This window comes from Silurus aristotelis (assembly GCF_946808225.1).
Source record: "Silurus aristotelis genome assembly, chromosome: 13".
NCBI lineage: Eukaryota > Metazoa > Chordata > Actinopteri > Siluriformes > Siluridae > Silurus > Silurus aristotelis.
In genome coordinates, this window is record NC_139586.1 from 24,080,831 (window position 1) to 24,100,846 (window position 20,016).

The 20,016-nt window shown below is 38.6% G+C and overlaps 1 protein-coding gene across 1 annotated transcript; it reads right to left on the reverse strand.

Annotated features, from left to right (window-relative positions):
- Positions 1-65: 65 nt before the first annotated feature.
- Positions 66-19,255, reverse strand: mfsd14a1 (major facilitator superfamily domain containing 14A 1). The gene is made up of 12 exons (XM_083559269.1): positions 18,817-19,255; positions 10,280-10,375; positions 9,561-9,623; positions 9,346-9,473; positions 7,590-7,704; positions 7,193-7,411; positions 5,021-5,134; positions 3,994-4,065; positions 3,779-3,891; positions 3,595-3,692; positions 2,185-2,339; positions 66-1,782 (listed from the first exon to the last, which is right to left on the reverse strand). The coding sequence occupies exons 1-12, from the start codon at positions 18,895-18,897 to the stop codon at positions 1,579-1,581; spliced, it is 1,458 nt and encodes a 485-aa protein (XP_083415395.1). The 5' UTR covers positions 18,898-19,255; the 3' UTR covers positions 66-1,578.
- Between the last annotated feature and the right edge of the window lie 761 nt (positions 19,256-20,016).

Sequence of the window (20,016 nt, forward strand, 5' to 3'; positions counted from 1 at the left end):
GGCCACACCTTCACTGGGACTGAAAAGCAAAACACAGGAATTAAAAGTAAAAGCACAAATCCAGGTTTGAATGTCAAAAATACTTTTATTGAAATGTTTTAAAGGTACGTCATGTCATATTTACACGCTTAGCTGATTACAGTTTTACTGTATGTTAAAAATTAATAATAAAAGGCAGCAAAACATGACGAGAAAACATAGAAAAGCATGCGGAAATCATAAATAACCAGAACACAACTAATTCACACCTGCCATCATTCAATAAAAACCTCTATTTGGTCAAAATGAGAAGAAGAAAAAAAAAAAACCCTGAAAAAGTACACAAGGCCACTGAAGTTCCTCTACTACTTCCTGCATACGATTCCGTTCCGTTCCACGACATTCCTAAAGCTCTGCATGTAAGCGTTTCCCGCTCTGATACGCTGAACTGTTCTCATCATAGAGTGAGTCTATCACGCTTATTACAGGAACACAAAAGGAAAAAAAAAAAGATTAAACAAAGGCACCAATAATAACTGAAGTGGTATGAATGATACACAGATACCAGTGTGGATTAGAGAGACGGAAAACCGAGCTGGAGATGTAGAACTGACTGAAGCCGAACTGGAAAAGCGGTGTAAGGAAAACGACAGGCGTCAAACCAGCCGATCAGTTTTTGGCGTGGCATTAAAGGAAATCGAACACACACACGACGTCCTGATTTTCCTAACGCGGTCGGTCAGATACGAAGAGCTTGTTGCTCGAGTTGTGGATAAAAGGATAATGTAGCCATCATGCAGTGGAATTCAACGTCAGCCGAAAACCCCAGAGTACACATTACGTCAACCATCATGCTTTTCTATTCTGGGGGCGAGATCAACCAAATCAACCCAAAAAAAATATGCTCAAATACACTTTTCCCTCAAGAAACCGAACAGATGTGCAAATTGACTGGAATTTGTGGAAAAACTACAGTCATATACTGAACTGATCATCTCACATTAGTACGGCTTTGAATCTGTGTTGTGTTCAAAAATAAAACCCATCAACGCGTGTTTGGACTCGCAAACATTAAACACGAGTGTATGTACGTATACGTATGTATTTTTAGAAGTAGATCTTAAACTTCAGACAGCATTTTTTTTTATTGGTTTTCATTATGTGCAAACCAAATCAGAGAACCAAAAGACCCGATCGAACTCCAAATCGAGAAACCGAACAGTAGGTGTGAATGCGACATGAAGAGAAACGCTGGATAACTGAGCTCTTCCATTAACGTGAGGCATGTATGTGTTAGCATGCTGCGTTCAGAAACGCTCCTGGCCGAGCTTCGTGTCCCTGAGTGAGCCCTGTCCGAAAGGGGAATGCAACTTTGAGAGCAAAAAAAAAAAAAAAAGATCAGCAAAAACTATAAAATGAATAAATACAAGCCACTGCTAAGGTGCCACTGCACAGAACAGTCATTAAATATATGTTCCTCTGTGTACACGTTTTTTTTGTTTGTTTTTAATATACATGTTTGTTTTTTTGTTTTTTTTAAAAAGCTCTGGGTTTGATATAGATTGCAATTTGTCACGTCTCTGGTTTTAGGGTTTTCTTTCACACGTTGGTGTCCTGCAGCAGAGGCTCTTTAGCCTCTGGAGGCTGAGCGCTGTGCTGGTGCCCGTGAGCCGATGCGTGTTTCTTCCAGCTGCCCGATCGGCTGCCCAGCGGTGTGTGTTCAGGGATGAATAACGCCACAAGGAGCGCCAGCAGCACTGAGCATGCTCCGAAAAGAAATGGAGGACCGGGAATTATAGCACTCTGGAAAGAGAGGGAGTCAGAAAATCAGCATAACGAGAGGAAAGAAACTTGTAGGTTTAAAAATGTTTCAGACATTCCAGGAATCATATAACTGTAAAATCATAACAATATCCCAGAATATTAAGTAAATGATGTGCTTATTACTTGGCTTCAGTCTATATCTTTCAGGCCTTATAACCCTTGTCAACAGAAAGGTGACTGTTACCTAGCTCCACCCATTTTATTTAAAAAACAATTATGTTTGATTTTGAGGAATAAGGAGTGGTTCTGTTAATTTTTTTGCGATTGCAAAGATTTAAACAATCAACAAAGATTGAAAAAAAAAGGCATCAACTGGTAACGTATGTGAATGGAGATTAGTTTTCGATGTCATGGAGTGCCTAAAACGTGTGGAGTGGCCACCTGCTGGTGAAGCTGAGTGTGACGCTCGACATCTTCCCCTCCGTCAGGAACCTCGTCCAGCTCCACGTGAAAAATGTAGAAGATGAAGCCATAAAGAGCCGGGCCGAGTCCGTTACATAGACCACGGATTCCCGTTATCATTCCCTGGCCCACACCTGTATACACACACACACACACACACACACACACACACACACACACACACACACACACACACACACACACACACACACACACACACACACATTGGATAATGGATTCTGATTGGTCAGGGGGTGTTGATTAGATCAGCAATTCTGCTGCAAATCACAATTATTTTTAATGCGCCCATTTCGTTTACATTTGCATTAATTCCATTTGGTAGATGCCCATATCTCGAGACATTTTATCACAATTTTAAGCAGCTATGGGGTTAAGGGCCTTGCTCAGGGGCCCAGGAGCGGCAGCTTGGTGTGGCTGGGATTTACATACATATTTACATTCATGCTATTTGGCAGAGCCCCCAATATTTACAGTTACAGCTGAGCAATTGAAAGTTAAGGGTCTTGTTCAAGAGCCCAGCAGTGGCAGCTTGGTGGTGCTGGGATATGAACCCATGACCTTCCAATCTGAAGGCCAACGTCTTATCCAATGAGCTACCTGGATTTGAACCTATGACCTTTAGATCCAAAGACCAATGCCACTTACATATTTCTTTGTGATTTTTATACAGCTGAGCATTTTGAGGTTTGGGTTTTGCTGAAGTGGCAGCTTGGTGGTGCTGGGATTTGACCTCACAAGCTTTCGATCAGCAGTCAATTATTTAACCACTGAGCTACACTTCCCCATTCCACTCTTCCAAAATTAAAGTGTGTTCAGGGGTCCAGCAGACACGCCACACAATCCAGTTCTAATTTATTTGTAATCGAGTTTTCCCTTTGAAGCATTATTCTGATGTCAGTATTCACCACAGTCATATTTAAGACTTTTTAAGACCTTTTTAAGACTATCAAGAAGGATATTTAAGACCTGCTTACAAAATCAAAACCACAGAACACAAATAATCACAATTAGCCAAACCTGCAAAAATCAAATCTATTTCACGTCAATCCAAAAGAGATTCAGGCCAATAACAGAAAGCCGATTGGCTGTTGCATGTTGGTCTCATATGTATTCGTAATACATTAAAATATATTTGGACTAGCGAAAGAAAGAACTACAGAAAAGAACACCAAGAAAACCAACAAACAAAAAAACATTCTAAAGTGCTGCATGAGCATTTCAATGAGTCTGCGTTACATAGAAATCGGAAAATTAAAGACACCTTTAAAATGATTTAAGACTTTTTATGGTCAAAAAGACTATTGAAACCCTGCTATATAAATATACTATGGTTTTGCTATACTATAAACCTAAGAGAAAGAGTTTCACCTTGCTGGTCCGGGTCTGCCGTGCGGGACACTAGTGCACTTACAGCTGGGAAAGTGATGCTGGACATGGCCGCTACAGCACCTGCAGCCCACATCATCCTAACGAGACAAAAACATAGTCATCACACCTCTGAAAATCATCTCTAAAAAGTCACATGACCACAAGCCCTCGCCTTCACACTCACCACGGCTCGGAACCGAACCCGTACCACGCCAGCTGGAGAATCTGGAAGCCCAAACCCAGCAGAATCGTGTTCTTGTTCCCGATGGAACGCATTAGTAAACTTAACACTACAGTCTGAAGGGGAGAAAGAAAAAATAAATAAAAACATGCTTTCATGAATCTGAATCCTCAAAAAGCATGTCAAATAAAAAACATATTAAGAATTAAAAGACAAACCTGTGCAACAATTGAAAGTAATCCTAGTACAGCTATAAAAGCAGCAACACTTTCAGATGAAAAGCCCATTATCTGTATTCAAAATAAATAAATAATGACATTCATTAATGAATGAATCATTTATCATTCGAACACTAATGTTAACATTAAAAGGTGTAATTTTTTACAATAATTTTTTAATTCGTAAACTTTAGAAAAAGTAATTTAACCACAAAAAAAAGTAATTGTAGTATTATAAGAGGAATAAAGTGCTCTAAATGGAAAAACAATCGACAAAATACAAGCCTACCTAAATTATATTCCTCTAACTGCATGAAATGGAGTTTTTTCTTTACCTACATTCTTCACATATTTATCATGTCATGAAAGTCTTTGTGTTTCTAGACTTAATAAATACGTAAAGAAGGTTTTCGAGACACATGCATGTTCCAATTTGTTTCTATGCGACAAACTGTATAATCAGTCACAAAGCTGTATAATCAGTGGAAAAAAGTTCTGTAGAGTCCGAATTGGAAATTTTTGGCTCTAACGGAAGAACATAAAGAAAAGAGAAGAGAGATGATGTTATCAGACTGCCTCATCCCCTCAGTCAAACATGGAGGTGGAAGCGTAATGGTTTGGGGTTGCGTTGAAGCAGGGAAGGTTGGAGAAATATTCTGGGTGAAAGAAAAACTCAATCAACATGGCCACCGTTCCACACTTTCAACACCAAGCAATTCCATCTGGACTGCGGCTCATTGGAACCGACATCACCATACAATAAGACGATGAGCTGTCCGGATGCCAAGTGTGTGTAAAGCGGTTATTCATGCTAACAGAGGATTTTTTGAATAGGGGAAAAAAAAAAGTGCAACATCTGTACATTTATATATTTCTTAGGTCAATTACCTAGTTTTTGCATATAAACAAAAGGAACATGCATGTGTCTTAAAAAAAAAATACAAAAAACTGTTTTATACTATATAGAAACACAATGTATATAAATACACTGTATACGACATGAAACAGCAAAATGGTTTAAACAGACCTGCCGCAGGTAGAGAAAGAAGCTGGAGTACTGGCCAGCCTCCGGAAGGTACGACAGGAATACTGTAATACAGATGAGGAGCACTGTGGAGTCTTGACCCACCTTCTTCAGGGACTACCGAGACAGAGATAAGGAGACAGAGAAAGGAAAGACAAGTATGTTCTTGACATCCTGGTTTGCTTTTGACAAAACACATTATTCTGCAGTACTTCTTGAGTACGCGCCATCAGAGCAGCATCCCCAGAGGAAAAGAATACACTACTTTACTACACATCACTGCAAATGATGCTGGTTTAAAAAAAGGAAAGCCATACAATATTATAACAGTTTTTAAATTGGTCAGAAGGTGCTGATTATTTTCTATAACAGTAGCTCCGGAGTAACAGTAAAAGTTACTCCACTTTACCACCTCACAACACAACTGTATCGGTGTTTAATTCCTAACATGTTACGTTTTAATACAGGTTTTGTACATTTTGTCGCATCTGTAGATCAGAGTGTGAGAGTCGCGTCCTGAACCTGCCTCCTTCTCTGATCTCTTTCTATACAGAGAACAATTACACAGCCTCTGTACTGAACACACTCTGCTCTCACTGACAGCTGTAACAGGCTGATTGCGACACACGAAGAACAGTTGGATGTTCAGTGTGTTTGTGTGTGTGTGTGAGTGAGATATTTTAGGATCTTGAATACTGATTGCATCACTGGCCCCATTATCCAGCATTAGAGTTATTTTTAAAGGTGTGTGGTGCAACACTGCAGGATAAATTTATACTCTCATTTTAACACTGACACTATCACACTGTATGTATAATCTCATTTACTACATTTCTACATCTGTTCATCATCATGCACAAGGATTCATCAATCCATTAGTCTGTCTGTCTTTCTAACCAAGCATCCACAATCTATATACAGTGGTGTGAAAATGTGTTTGCCCCCTTCCGGATTTATTATTTTTTGCATGTTTGTCACACTTAAATGTTTCAGATCATCAAACTAATTTTAATATTAGTAGAAGATAACACAAGTGAACACAACATGCAGTTTTTATCTGTCCATGGAACCAATAATTAATTCATCTGGCTTTTATCAAACCATCCATCCAGCCATTTGCAATGTCCTACAAGTGATCCACTCATGTAGATCAGTCACGATGCTCTGCACTGAGGCTGAAGCGATTCTTTCACTACCTTGAGTAATTCGATTGCAAAAATTCATCAGCGTTTTCTTCAGCCTGAATCTCCCCCCAGTGCTCCGTGTTTCGTTAAATGGACCAAACGAAGCTTCGTTTAGAACCTCGTTTATACGATGCTCCGTTTAGTCCAGTTAACTACACACAGAGAACCGCGTTTCCCACGGACCATTATTACTGATGCATCACCCGCTAAACACTTTAGCGCTCTGGACAGGGAACACAAAAGATGCTGCATGATGAAAAATGGAGGAACGGAGCGAAAACAGTGAGGGGCGATGAAAAGATTCAGTCCAAAGAAAACGGCAGAAAGTTTCCAAAGTTTGGGATCATTTCACACTAAAGAACATAAAGAAGACCCCCTACAGTGCGACTAGCAATTTTAAAGTCATTTAAAATAGATTTTTATATTTTTCTTTATATACGGTGCGGTCAAAACGTCCCTGGGCAGTGGCCGTGTAGAGCAGGTAGCGGAATACGTTTTTAAAGCCGGCGATAAACAATTGGTTTTTAGAGCTTGGACCATTTCAGGCAGCTTTTCTGGAGACAAGAAAATCACCATACTGTGTGAGATTTAATAAATAAATACACGAGTGAGTATTTATTCCTATAAACTAATTTTTTCCCATAACCTGCTCTACACGGCCACTGTGAAGCACTGTATTTGTATTTTAATGTAATATGGCTATTAAATGCACTAAATGGGTTTAGTTGGGTTCTTGTATGAAATTTCAGCAATAAAAATAAAATTGTGCCTTAAAAAGAAAAACAAATTAGGGTTTATTTAATGTCTAATTTTCTCTCTCTTAATTAGTATCGCTCTCTAATAAATAAAATGACTTCTTATTCGATTAATTGATGAACAGTCGTTAGAATAGTCGATTACTAACATAATCGATAGCAGCAGCCCTACTCTGCACACAGTTGTTGTTCCACCAATGTTCTATTAACATTTCCACAGAATAAATCACACTCACGGCAAAGGGATCAGCCTGTTCCCAGGAGATCGGTGCTCCCCATGACGCCGGTCTCATTTTCTCTGGTAGTGATTCAGGAACAGCCACTAGGATGAAGCAGATGTCCAGCATGGCGATCGCTGATGCTAGAACCACCACCAGACTGTCTCCGTACGCTCGGCTGAGGTAGGCACCGATGGCTGGGCTGGTCACCAGGCTCGCCGCAAAAGTGGCTGAAACCTAACGGGAACCGTTGGAATAACATCAAGTGAGATTTCTGCATAAATTGCTGTTTTCCGTTTTTTTTTTTTTATTTAGTATCAATAAGTGCAGTCTGGTGTAACAAACAACATAATGATATTATAGAAAAAAAATGCTTATCTCCATTCATCACTATTGTACGAATAATTTTACCCACCAGGCCATATGCCATACTGCGTTCATGCTCCTGTGTGATATCAGCCACATACGCAAAAACCACAGAGAATGTCACAGCAAAGACTCCCGACACCGAAATAACAGCAAAATACCACCTGGAAGAGAAGGACAGACTTTCAGCACTACAAAACATGCAATTAAATCCACATCTTCAAATTGAATCACACAAGGGTCTTAGTAAAGTCAGATTCTGTAGGTGAGGTGAGGAGGCCTGGGGTACAGAGTTCCAATTCATTCATTCATCAAAGGTTTTCAAGAACGTTGAGGTCAGAGCTCTATCAATGTTTTTTTTCTGCTGTTTTAACTGTTTGCTGCAGTCTGTTCCTGTCGGGTTTTGTTGCTGCTCCAAACCAGATGGTGATGGATGTGCACAGGACTGATTCAATGACTGCAGTGTAGAACTATAGTGATTTAATATTGTCCTGTGAAATTAATAAACACCTTCCCAACAAGGTGATTTGAGAATTTTGCATATTTTTAATATTTATATACACCGTAATTTCCGGACTATTAAGCGCACCCACATATAAGCCGAACCCACTAAATTTTACAAAGATTTTTATTATGAACACCTGCTGGTGTCTATAAGCTGGTGTCCACCGCACCTGTCTATAAGCTGCAGGTTCCTACACTGAAACTAATGAACTTTACACAGGCTTTAACGAAAGAGAGTGTCTGTTACACGGCGTGTATCTAAACAGTAGCCTACCAAGAAAGTCATTGTTCACTGTCTTCCTCTTTCCTTTTACAACTATTTCTCTCAAGAGTTTTTCTTTTGGCATCGTCGTGCGTTTAAAAATCACCATCGGTGAAGCTTTTCTCTCGATGCCGTTCAGCTCAGAACACAGGTGAAGTGTTTTTTCATGCCCGGTTGTTTTCAGCGTGACGAATGATTCGCATTTCCTGTAGACAGTCCGAGTGAGCGGCAGGTCAAACGTCAGAGGAACATCATCCATATTTATGATGTGGTGCGGCCCGATTCAGTGGAAGCGCATCTGATTTAATATAAAAGGTTTCATTGGTTTACCTGAACCCGTTCTGCAATTTCATTGGTCTAATGTTATGGGGCTCAGTTTTTTGGCTTGAAGTTTGTGAAACCGGGAAAAACCCAGGAAAAATCCATATATTAGCCGCTTCGTTGTTTAAGTTGCACGATTCAAAGCGTGGGAAAACAGTAGCGGTTTATATTTCGGAAAATACGGTACATGAAAATACATGATATTCTTTTTCTACAGGTCATATAGATTATATGGCTTGATAGCTAATAAAGACATCATGCCTGAATTATAATCTATAAAGGTAAACTTTTACAAACTAAAATCATAATGGTCAGGTTGGGATGGCAAAATGTTTTGGAAGCGGGAAAAACAATACTTTGTGTAATGACATGTTGTGAGCAAATACCTTAAAAGAGGACGTCAGGAGCATAATTTAACTTAATGACTGATTTCCTAGTTCAAAGAGATAAACAGCTTGGCGGTGAATATCCAAGTTGTCATCGTATAATAACTGTAATTTGGACTTGAGGTGAACCTTGAGGTAACACTACCTAAATACCCAAGTCATCAAGTGAACATGGTTGCACTTCTAAACAGCTTCACCTGCCTTTTTTTTTTTTCCAGCTAGATTATATCTAAATACACTTGTCTACACTGAAGTCGAGGAACTGATACAGGCCACCGAAACAGTCCTGGGAAGTGTGGGAAGTGTGTGTGGAAATAGCAGTGGTGACATACCATGGGCTAATCTTCATTAGAGGAATGGGAGCACACGTGAAGAAAACGGTCAGAAGGAGAAACGACTTCCTGCCCCAGACGTCAGACAGAGCGCCGATCAAAGGGGCGCTCAGAAACGACAACAGACCCTGTTGGCAATCAAGAACCAAACGTTTACAATTCCAGTCATGGGTTTTTTTGGGAATCTACCAATTACAAAAAAAATTATACCACACCTTAACTCCCTGTATGAGGCCATTCATCAAAAACGTGTGCTTTGGAAATGTTTCGTGAAGAACCTGGACAATTAAATACAACACTGTGAGTCCATACTGAATATGATAACAATAAAAAAAACTTTGAAACAATTTCATTTAAGCACAAAAACCTAACAAGAGAATAAATAAATCAATCAATAAATAAATATTTTGTTTGGTGCTCTGTAGTGCCAGCTAGATTGTAAAAAAAAAAAAAAAAAGCATATGGCTAGGATCTGAGGGATCCAGAGTGATTTCCTAAGCCATTCTCTTTACTCTGGTTTTGTGTACAGTTTTTTCAGGAATGGGCATCAAAAATCCCTTCTAGTGTTAAAGCGATTCCTCAAGTAACTTGAGTAATTCGAATACAAAATAATCATCTTGGTAAATGATTTGCCGTTTAGTCCATTTAACTACTCACAGAGCATTGTGTTTCCCCACGGACCATTATTTCTGACGCACCACCCGCTAAACTCTGGAGTTAAACACTGAAGACACTGCACAATAAAAAGCCAGTTTCTGCAATGTTCGAAAAAGTCTGATTTTTTTCCCCTGGAAATTCCAGGGTTTTTTTCCATAACAGCTAAAAAGAAAGATTTTTGTCAACTTTTTTTTTTTATTGTACACCCGACATGGAATTTAAAAAAATATTTTGTAGCCACTATGATACACTGCATAAGTAAAATATTATGACTTACCCCCAGTGTGGGTGCAGTCAACAATCCCCAAGCGAAGAACTCCAAGAATATGACGATGACAGCATGGTAAACACTTGGGGACCCAAAACCCTGCGGCTGTGACGAGACACATATACATACATGAACGGTTATCTAGTATGAAATAAAACCATTTGGGATGTGCTGTGATAAGGAAAATCAACATGTTGGTTAGTTTTAACACCATATATTTTAAATAACATCAGGTTCTGGTATGTTTTATTCCCTTTTTATTACAGCAACTCACCAATGATGACATTTATATTAATTAAAGGATCAAACTTGATATTTTTTCTCTATTTAGAGTTACACAACCATGTTGCATACTGGCCAAGAAACTGTCCTTAATGATAGCTGAAACCATTCATTCACCAGCTTCTCTTTCCCCCCTATTTCATAAAGTGTATAACACAAAGCATAAACTCTTCTGAAAATCTCTGAAAGCTTCAATGTCCCGCTTTACCACTGACATGTGCAACATTTTTCTATAACTCTGACGTAAACCTACTATAAAACAACCTCACTATAAATGATTGCACACATTTTTAACACAAATAAATACATTATTATGGAGTCTTTATGGATGTTAATATAGAAACAACATTATATTAGAATGCACTAGAAATGCAATTCGCATCTCGATGCATAACCAATGATACGATACATTAAAAATACACATATAATATATAATATATAAATACCACATAGACCAGCGGTCCCCAAACGTTTTTGCGCCACGGACCAGTTTAATGTCAGACAATATTTTCATGGACCAACCTTTAAGATGTGGCGGATAAATACAACAAAATAAAATGATACGACGGGCATAAAAACTGGTATTTTCTAAATATAATAATAAACATGAATCCACTGTGTTGTTTGTTTATTTTGCTCGCTTGGGGGTTTGAATTTAGCGGTAATGTATTATGTGTTAGCTTCCGGAGCAGCACCTTTAAGAAGGTAGCGGATGGAGGTAAGACATTTGACCGAGGCATCATGACATGCATCAAGAGCGAGTCATAGACAGATGTGGCGGAGAGAATCCGGTCATTTTCCAAAATAAAACATCGTTCAGAATCAGATAATAAATCAAACAAAAATAATTAATAAATAAGTTATGTATTCTCTCTGCTGCCCGGTACCGATTGGCCCACAGACTGGTGTCGGTCTGCGGCCCGGGGGGTTGGGGACCACTGATATAGAACACAAGCAGAGAAAAGATGATGATGATCAGGAATGTCTCTGTTCTCGGTCATGTTTATATCGCTGACTCCCTCCCCCGTCTCCATCCATGTTAACCACATACTTCTTGTCACCTTCTGCCCTGTTGATTGTAAGCTTCATAAACTAGCCTACGTATGTGGAGTGTGAAAGCCAGGAAACGATACACCAGTGGATATAAAAAAGCTGCGCAATGACAGGAAGTCTGTTTTGAGAATGTAAAAATTAGAAAGTAAATATTTGTGTAAAAATGTAGAGTAAAAGTAAAAAGTTGTCCGTGTCTGTCTGTGAAGTAAAACACTGATACCATAAAAGTCTACTTAAGTATAGGAACGAAGTATTCGTACTTCGTTACTTCCCACCTCTTCTATCGCATTCAACAGAAGTGAAGATAATCTCCAAGGCAACCGTATGTGAAAATGAAACAAACTCTAGCCTGCCACAAGTCTGCTGTGTCTACAGAGAACATCACATTGTTTCAGAAAGTCTGTAAAATAACGTTCGTACAGCATGGAATGACAGCGTGCAGTTCCTACAGGCGTACTCTGGTTCTGTGTGCAGTGGCGAGACTGTACTGTAAAACGCGTTTTTGTTTTATCTGTTTACCTTTAAACACTTAACAGATTTCAAACCAGCGTTATAAGCCTGTCTGGTTTGAGCTAAGCAGCTCTACACACTGCCATGCTATGGGCTCCAATCAGTTTATAATTTAACTTAAAAGAAACAAATCTAATCCAAAAAAATATTAAAATAAATACAGCTCAAAATATTTTGACCTAATAAATGTTTTTTTTTTTTTAATAAAACAAATAGTTAAATAATAATTTTTAAAAAGTGTCTGTTAAAATACCTGATTCTAAAGCTACAAAGACCAAAATAATTCACAGTTTTGATTTGCCAGCTTTACTACACTATTCTACCCCCAATTACTTGCTTTGCTCTGCTGAAGTACTTTGCAACCATCTAACTCACATCCCCAGTCTATAAATGTTATGTGGCCTTTGGGCTTAAACATACTTTTGGCATAGTTCTGTTATAGCCGCTTATAGCTCCGTTATAGCCGCTTATAGCTCCGTTATAGCCGCTTATAGCTCCGTTATAGCCGCTTATAGCTCCGTTATAGCCGCTTATAGCTCCGTTATAGCCGCTTATAGCTCCGTTATAGCCGCTTATAGCTCCGTTATAGCCGCTTATAGCTCCGTTATAGCCGCTTATAGTTCCGTTATAGCTGCTTAGCGATCTGTTATAGCTGCTTAGAGATCTGTTATAGCTGCTAAGAGATCTGTTATAGCTGCTTATAGCTCTGTTATAGCTGCTTAGAGTTCTGGTATAGCCGCTTATAGTTCTGTTATAGCTGCTTATAGCGCTGTTATAGCTGCTTATAGTTCGGTTATAGCTGCTCAGAGATCTGTTATAGCTGCTTAGAGATCTGTTATAGCTGCTTATAGTTCTGTTATAGCTGCTCAGAGATCTGTTATAGCTGCTCAGAGATCTGTTATAGCTGCTTATAGCTCTCTTTATGTGACTGCATAAAATACAGGAGGTGAGAGTTTTTCATGAGAAAAAGAATGAAAGGAAATCAAATGTAAATGCGCGGGAGGTGATTCAGTATTAGTGACGCTCAGAAACTTGTACTTATCAACGAGACAACACGACATTATCAGGGACACGGTGAAGAATTTACAAGCATGTGTTTGAGACACATTTATGTTCTACACAAGAATTAGACAGTTCTCTAGACAGATGAGTCCAAGTTTGACATTCTTTGGCTCTAATAGAAGAACTTGTGTACGACGGAGAGCAGAAGAGAAGATGTTAGCAGTCTGCCTCACACCCACAATCAAATATGGAGATGGTATGGGTTTGATCTGAAGCAGAAAATGTTGAAGACTTTATTCTAGGTTAAAGGAACCAACATCGCTACCATTTCATACTTCAACACTATGCAATTCCATCTTCTGGACTGCGGCTTATTGGAACCTGCTTCGCCATACAACAAGACAAGACGATGCATATGTCAAAGTTCTGTAATCATTATTTAGAAAGCAAACAGTCGACTGGAGTGTTATCTGTCATGGAATGGCCTGCGCTGGGATGAACTTGACCAAAAGAAACAAATCTCCAACTAGTGAAGAACTCCTTTGACAAGTTTCACTAGAGGCATGGCAAAGAATATCAGCTGAAAGTTTGGAGAAACAAACCACCCAGATGCAAAGAGTATATAAAGCTGATGTTCATACCAAGGGAGGATTTTTTATTGAAAAAGTGGAACATCTGTTACATTTATAATTTTCTTTGGTCACATTACCGTTAAATGACCAAATTTGTTACATATAAACAAAAGGACACTGCATGTGTCTCTCAAAAACCATAGAAGACACTGTTTCTCCAAAGTTTTACAGGCACACTAGGTTTAAGAGTTGAGTACCAGTACCTTGTCTTCCCAACAAATATCTTAAATACTTTAAATACAAAAAAGACAGATGCAAAACAGAAAAAAAAAATACCGTAATTTCCGGACTATTAAGCACACCCAAATATAAGCCGCACCCACTAAATTTTACAAAGATTTTTATTTTGAACATATATACGCTGCAAAGGTCAAATTTTAGAGGAACCGCATCCATATTTATGATGCGGTCCGGAGCGGATCTGATTTAATATAAAGAGCTTCATTGGTTCACCTGAACCCGTTCGGCGATTTCATTGGTCCAATGTTATGGGGTTTAGTGTTTTGGCTTGAAGTTTGTGAAACCGGGAAAAATCTAGAAAAAATTCATAAATTAGCCGCTTCATTTTTTAAGCCGCGGGGTTCAAAGCGTGGGGAAAAAAGTAGCGGTTTATAGTCCAGAAAAATTTATATATATATATATATATATATATATATATATATATATATAGCAGTAAGCTGAGAAGCCAACCCAGGATTCTAATTCTGCAAATGCAAAGTAGAAACATTGGACTTCTACTTTGAGGTAAATTCCCAGCCACTGCTGGACCCTCGACCAAATCCCTTAGACCTCATCTGCTCAATTATATAAATAAGATAATTGCAAGTCGCTTTGGATAAGGATGTCTTTGGAAAGAGACATCTTTAATCACTAAGCAATATATTTTTTTAAAAAAGCATCTTTCCACCTTGTAGTAATATTAAACAATGTGCAAACAACAAAACAGCTGGAGTCTATGACAAAAGCACCAGTAAAAATAACCCAATGACGGATTTGGATCCAGGGAAATATTCGAAAAATGGAATAAAATAAGCATGCTGAAACAAATAATCTTTTACACAATCTCTCTCCTGCCATTGTGAAACACTCACACTTCATGGTTTAACCGATGGCTCTTTTCCTACAATTCAGTGACTGATAAAAGTCCATCGGGAGACTTGCGAAAACTCTTCGTGACTAAATAGCAAGGTTACAGCCAATAAAAATAACTATCACATTGTCAGGCATGAAAACGCAAAACGATAGGATGAAATGTTTGTTGAAAACTATTTTTGATGCAAAGTTTTACTACCCTGACCATAAGCTGGCCTCATTTACAGTGTCTTGCCAGCTTATTGTTGGAGTTATTTGGATTTTGTTGTACTTTTGAACAAACCGGATGTAAAATAACTGATCAACGATAAATATGCGAAAACATACGAGAAATTCATGTCTGGTTTGGCGCAAACCAACAACACTACACTACTACTGCACTACACAGCAATGCCAAACTGAACTTAACATGAACTAATACAAGCATGATTACACATAACACAACTAAATAACCAAACATAGAAGACTGGCCATGAGAGAAACTGAGCTTCGCTCTGAAAAGATCATATGATCACTGCATCCTATTCAGAAGCAACAACTGAGAGACAGCAAACAAGTCCAGCATATGTAGTCTTCCTACAACTTAATATCATGTACAAAATCTTCGACAGAGGTGGGAAGTAATAAAGTGCAAATACTTGGTTCCTGTACTTAGAGTAATCTGGTATTAGTACTTTCTGGCACCACAGACGTCGGCTAGCCTACAAAGCTAACACCGAGCAAGACGGGAGGCAACAAGAAGTCTGGGGTTAACGTGAATGAGACAGAGGGAGTCAGTGATGTAAACATGACTGAGAACAGAGACATTCCTTATCACCTGATTATCCGTTAAAAAACTTTTACCAGAGTCTTTAAAAACATGAGTATCTACAAGAATAAAGGATGTGTGCACTTTTGCCACCTCTGATCTTCGGATACTCATTACCAGAATAACCCAGAACAACTTCACAACAACCCCATTCTAGTAGAGCTGCAATCAGTAAATATGTTGCATATCTCTGGACATTTCTTCCTAAGAACAGACCTCAATAAAATCCACTTCAAGGTTACGATGTCCGATTGGAAAGTCATATTGTGAACTTTATTTGAAGCATCTTACTTGTGAGTAATTGTGAGATTTTGGTTACTAGACTGTGTAATTAAACCAATAAAACCCGGTCATATTCCTCTTTTGTATGTTTAGAAACAATCAAAAGACGTTTTTCCTCTTTTCTGTTTCAGTTGTAAAGCAAAAAAAAGGAACCAGGGTTAGTCATTCACATTTTTTTTTCTACTTTCTGTTCTATTTTAAACTCGTTTCAGTAAAATCGTATAGCGTATTTCAAACTGCATATAATGACATGTACAATTACTTAATGTGTTTTAAATATAAATTATAGTCAAATTATTACCAGTATAAGATAAGGGGGGGGGGGGGTGTTTATAAAATAACTATATACAACTAAGTGAGCAGGTTTTGTTTTTCAAAAGTGTTATCCTTTCATTTGTTCCTATTACAGGGTTTCTGCGGGTTTTACAAAGTCGAATTTCTATACCACTAAGAACGAAACTTAACGCCTATATCACGACATCAAAAACACAGACAAACGTTAGTAAATGGCCTTAACCAAACTCTGAATTATTTTTTATCAAGCCGAGAATCGTTAAACCTGCATTTTCCCATAGCTAAACTAAAATCCGCTTTACGTCTAAGAGTCACGTGAGTAACAGAAAACTGAATGGCTGTTACATGCTGCTCTCATATGTAGTCATAATAAATTATATTTGTACTAGTGAACGAAAGAACTACTACACCACGAAAACTAACAAACAAAAACCTTTTCGAAAATGACAGCAGCATTTTAATGAGCGTTAGAGGTGGCGTTACATGGACATCGGAATAAATTAAGACGTGTTTAATATTACTTAAGACCAACAACATCGAATTTGAGACATTTAAAATCCTTAAATTTTGATATTTTATTCTTTTTAAGACCCTGTGGAAACCCTGTATTATTATGCTTTTGCAAACCAGTCAAATGTTACCTATTACAACAGCTTTCTTCTGTACTATGGACCTCTGTAACACAAGCTGCTGTTAAAGTGGTAAAGAAACAGTGACTGAATGAGTGAATGAGGGAGAGAATGGTAATGTAATGGCTATTTATATCTGCTGCAATGTAACAAGTACCAACTGGTCATCACTGGAAATGTTGCTATGGTATAAAAGCAATAAAACACTTAACACACTTTAAGCGCTTTTTTGGTTTTTACTGTATTTGCTGCACCATCATGAAAACTAAAAACTAAAACGCCTTGACAACCGAGAATGTTCATTTCATGATGACATCATCATCATCACTTTCATTTCAAGTAAATTTCTTTTTCCTGTCCTAGTTCATGCTGCTCAGTTTCAGTATGTGCCAAATAGCAGGAAGTTGTTGATGATGAAAAAATGACGCTTAACATCACAATTCATGCATCAGTGTCACGCTCGAGTTTACCAGCACCTGTACCGAACATCACAAAATATATCTGTGCTTGTTTACATGAGTGGGAAATAGTGATATCAGGATCTATGATAAATTAAATTACAATATGACGTTCTGACCTTTTTGGTTCTGATACTGATGTACTGTACATTACTGTTTTTAGTGGTGGGTCATCAGGGTTAGCAAGGCCTTCTCTGCTTACTTCTAGAAGACTCACTGATTTACGGTTTAATATATTTGTGTCCATGAATACGTATTAAATTATACTCAATATTCTAGTCACTTTAGTTCATAGCATTTACATTAGCTGCATCCAGTAGTGTCCAATTTCATTGAATGTCTGTTTGACTTGCAGCCTATCTATCTGTCTATCTATCTATGTCTGTCCCTCTGTCCATCTACGTGCCTATCTATCTATCTATCTATCTATCTATCTATCTATCTATCTATCTATCTATCTATCTATCTATCTGTCTGTCTGTCTGTCTGTCTGTCTGACTTGCAGCCTATCTATCTATCTATCTATCTATCTATCTATCTGTCTGTCTGTCTGTCTGTCTGTCTGACTTGCAGTCTATCTATCTATCTATCTATCTATCTATCTATCTATCTATCTATCTATCTATCTATCTATCTGTCTGTCTGTCTGTCTGTCTGTCTTGCAGCCTATCTATCTATCTATCTATCTATCTATCTATCTATCTATCTATCTATCTATCTATCTATCTATCCCAACCTTGACAGTCAGGCCCTTGATCAAGGCCCTTACTCCTCTCTGCTCATTTTTCTGTATAATACTGATGGATTGTATTAAGAGGTGGATTGATTCAGGTAGGACACCACTGAAACCCTGTGTGTGAAATGCACAGCTGTCACTGACTGTTCACACACACACACACACACACACACACACACACACACATACAGGCCACTTTAATAGAAACACCTGTACTTAAACTTCTCCAATCAGCCAATCATGAAGCAGCAGCAGCACATGACAGAATCTCATACAAATACAGGGCAGGTTATATTCATCAGAATGAGGGAAAATAGTTGTAGATGTCAGACAGGATGGTTTGAGTATTTAAGAGTGTTGAACATGTAAATGCTCTTATTTTAAGTGGGGCACAAACACGTTCATATTTAGCGTCGTGTCTGATAATGTGTGATGCAATGCAATAATTTGCAATGCAATAATACTTTTTGCTACCCAGTAGCTGTGATAACAGTAATATGATCACTATGGTGACGGTATATTCAAAAATATATAATAATCATCCCCAGGTGACATTTTATAGTTTATCTGAATGGATTACAGGTACAGGTGGAAGATGCTGCCTGGCCAAACCACAGGAAGTTGCCATTACTAACTTACTCAAGATGACAGCATTCATTCTTTAACCTGTACTCATTCTTTAACAGTGAAACCAAACATGTATTATTAAAACACAGCACCCTGTGTGTCTAAAGATTGTTTTATTTGTATATTATTTAATGAACTCACCGTTCCGCCATCCTTGATGATGATTTTCTTGGCCAGCAGCAGACTGCGATTCACCCGTTTCTTCTTTTTGCTCTGTGTCATGATATAAACATCCTAGTTGGTTGGAAAAAATCGAGTCTCGACGGGATTTTAACGGGAATACGTTCATAAACGAGGCTCCCCTAAAAACGAGGCGTACATTATTTTCATTAATTTTTGTACAGTTTTACAATCCGCGTCGCCCATTCAGTTCCTCACTCACACCGCCGCCATCTTGGCTAGGAAAAAAAATATCGAACCCACGAGCGGTGCGCCATGACGTCTCGGCGTGAAATCGCACGATTTAGGGTGGGTGTGCGTGATGACGTAGAAATCATTCGATGTGGAGGCGTGAGATCTGATTTGTTACTTTGGTTTATTATGTGAGCCGCGAGGGTCTATCATCAGGCGTTGGTGGTATAGTGGTTAGCATAGCTGCCTTCCAAGCAGTTGACCCGGGTTCGATTCCCGGCCAACGCAAAATATCTTTATGAAGTCTCTCTCTCTTTATATATATATATTTCTTGCTTTTTACCGTCTCTACATATATTTATTAAAACTGACCTCATTTATTGCAATTAATTTGTAAATCGGAAAGTCACAAGTTCAAATCCCGACACAACCAAGCTGTCACTGCTGTGTAGTGGCGGACAAAGTACACAAACCATGTAGACACACTGGGTGTTTCTTCCAGGGAGTCAGAAATGACACTGAACTGTATGTTCATGTTAAATAAATACCAACAAACACACTCAAAACAAGTTTAGAACAGAGCGAGCACTCGATCCTGATTGGTGGATTGCTGTGTGTTTGAAAAGTTTAATTTTTATTTTCATTTTTATAGGCCCATAACCCTGAACTTCTCTAAACCACCCATTAGGGTTGCACAAGCCAGTGCACTCTTAGTGCCGGTCCCAAGCCCAGATAAATGGGGATGGTTGCGTTAGGAAGGGCATCCAGCGTAAAACATGTGCCAAATCAAATATGCGGATCACGAAAGAGAATTTTACACCGGATCGGTCGAGGCCCTGGTTACCAACAACAACCACAGGCATCGTTAGCCAACAGGGTACCAGTGGAAATTAGGCTACTGTTGGCCGAATTAGGAGAAGGAGAGGAGAAAAAAGACCACAGAGACAGCAGGAAAAGGAGAAGTGGAGGAGAGTGGAGGTTCGGGTTGGT

What these genes read in the sequence shown, in the direction of transcription:
- mfsd14a1 (XM_083559269.1), bottom strand. Translation starts at nt 18,897, where the DNA reads ATGACACAGAGCAAAAAGAAGAAACGGGTGAATCGCAGTCTGCTGCTG. An exon ending in TGACTGCACCCACACTGGGG is followed by an intron (nt 9,624 to 10,279) that starts GTAAGTCATAAT and finishes TTAATTGTCCAG; the next exon opens with GTTCTTCACGAAACATTTCC. An exon ending in TCTTTCTCTACCTGCGGCAG is followed by an intron (nt 4,066 to 5,020) that starts GTCTGTTTAAAC and finishes TTTTGAATACAG; the next exon opens with ATAATGGGCTTTTCATCTGA.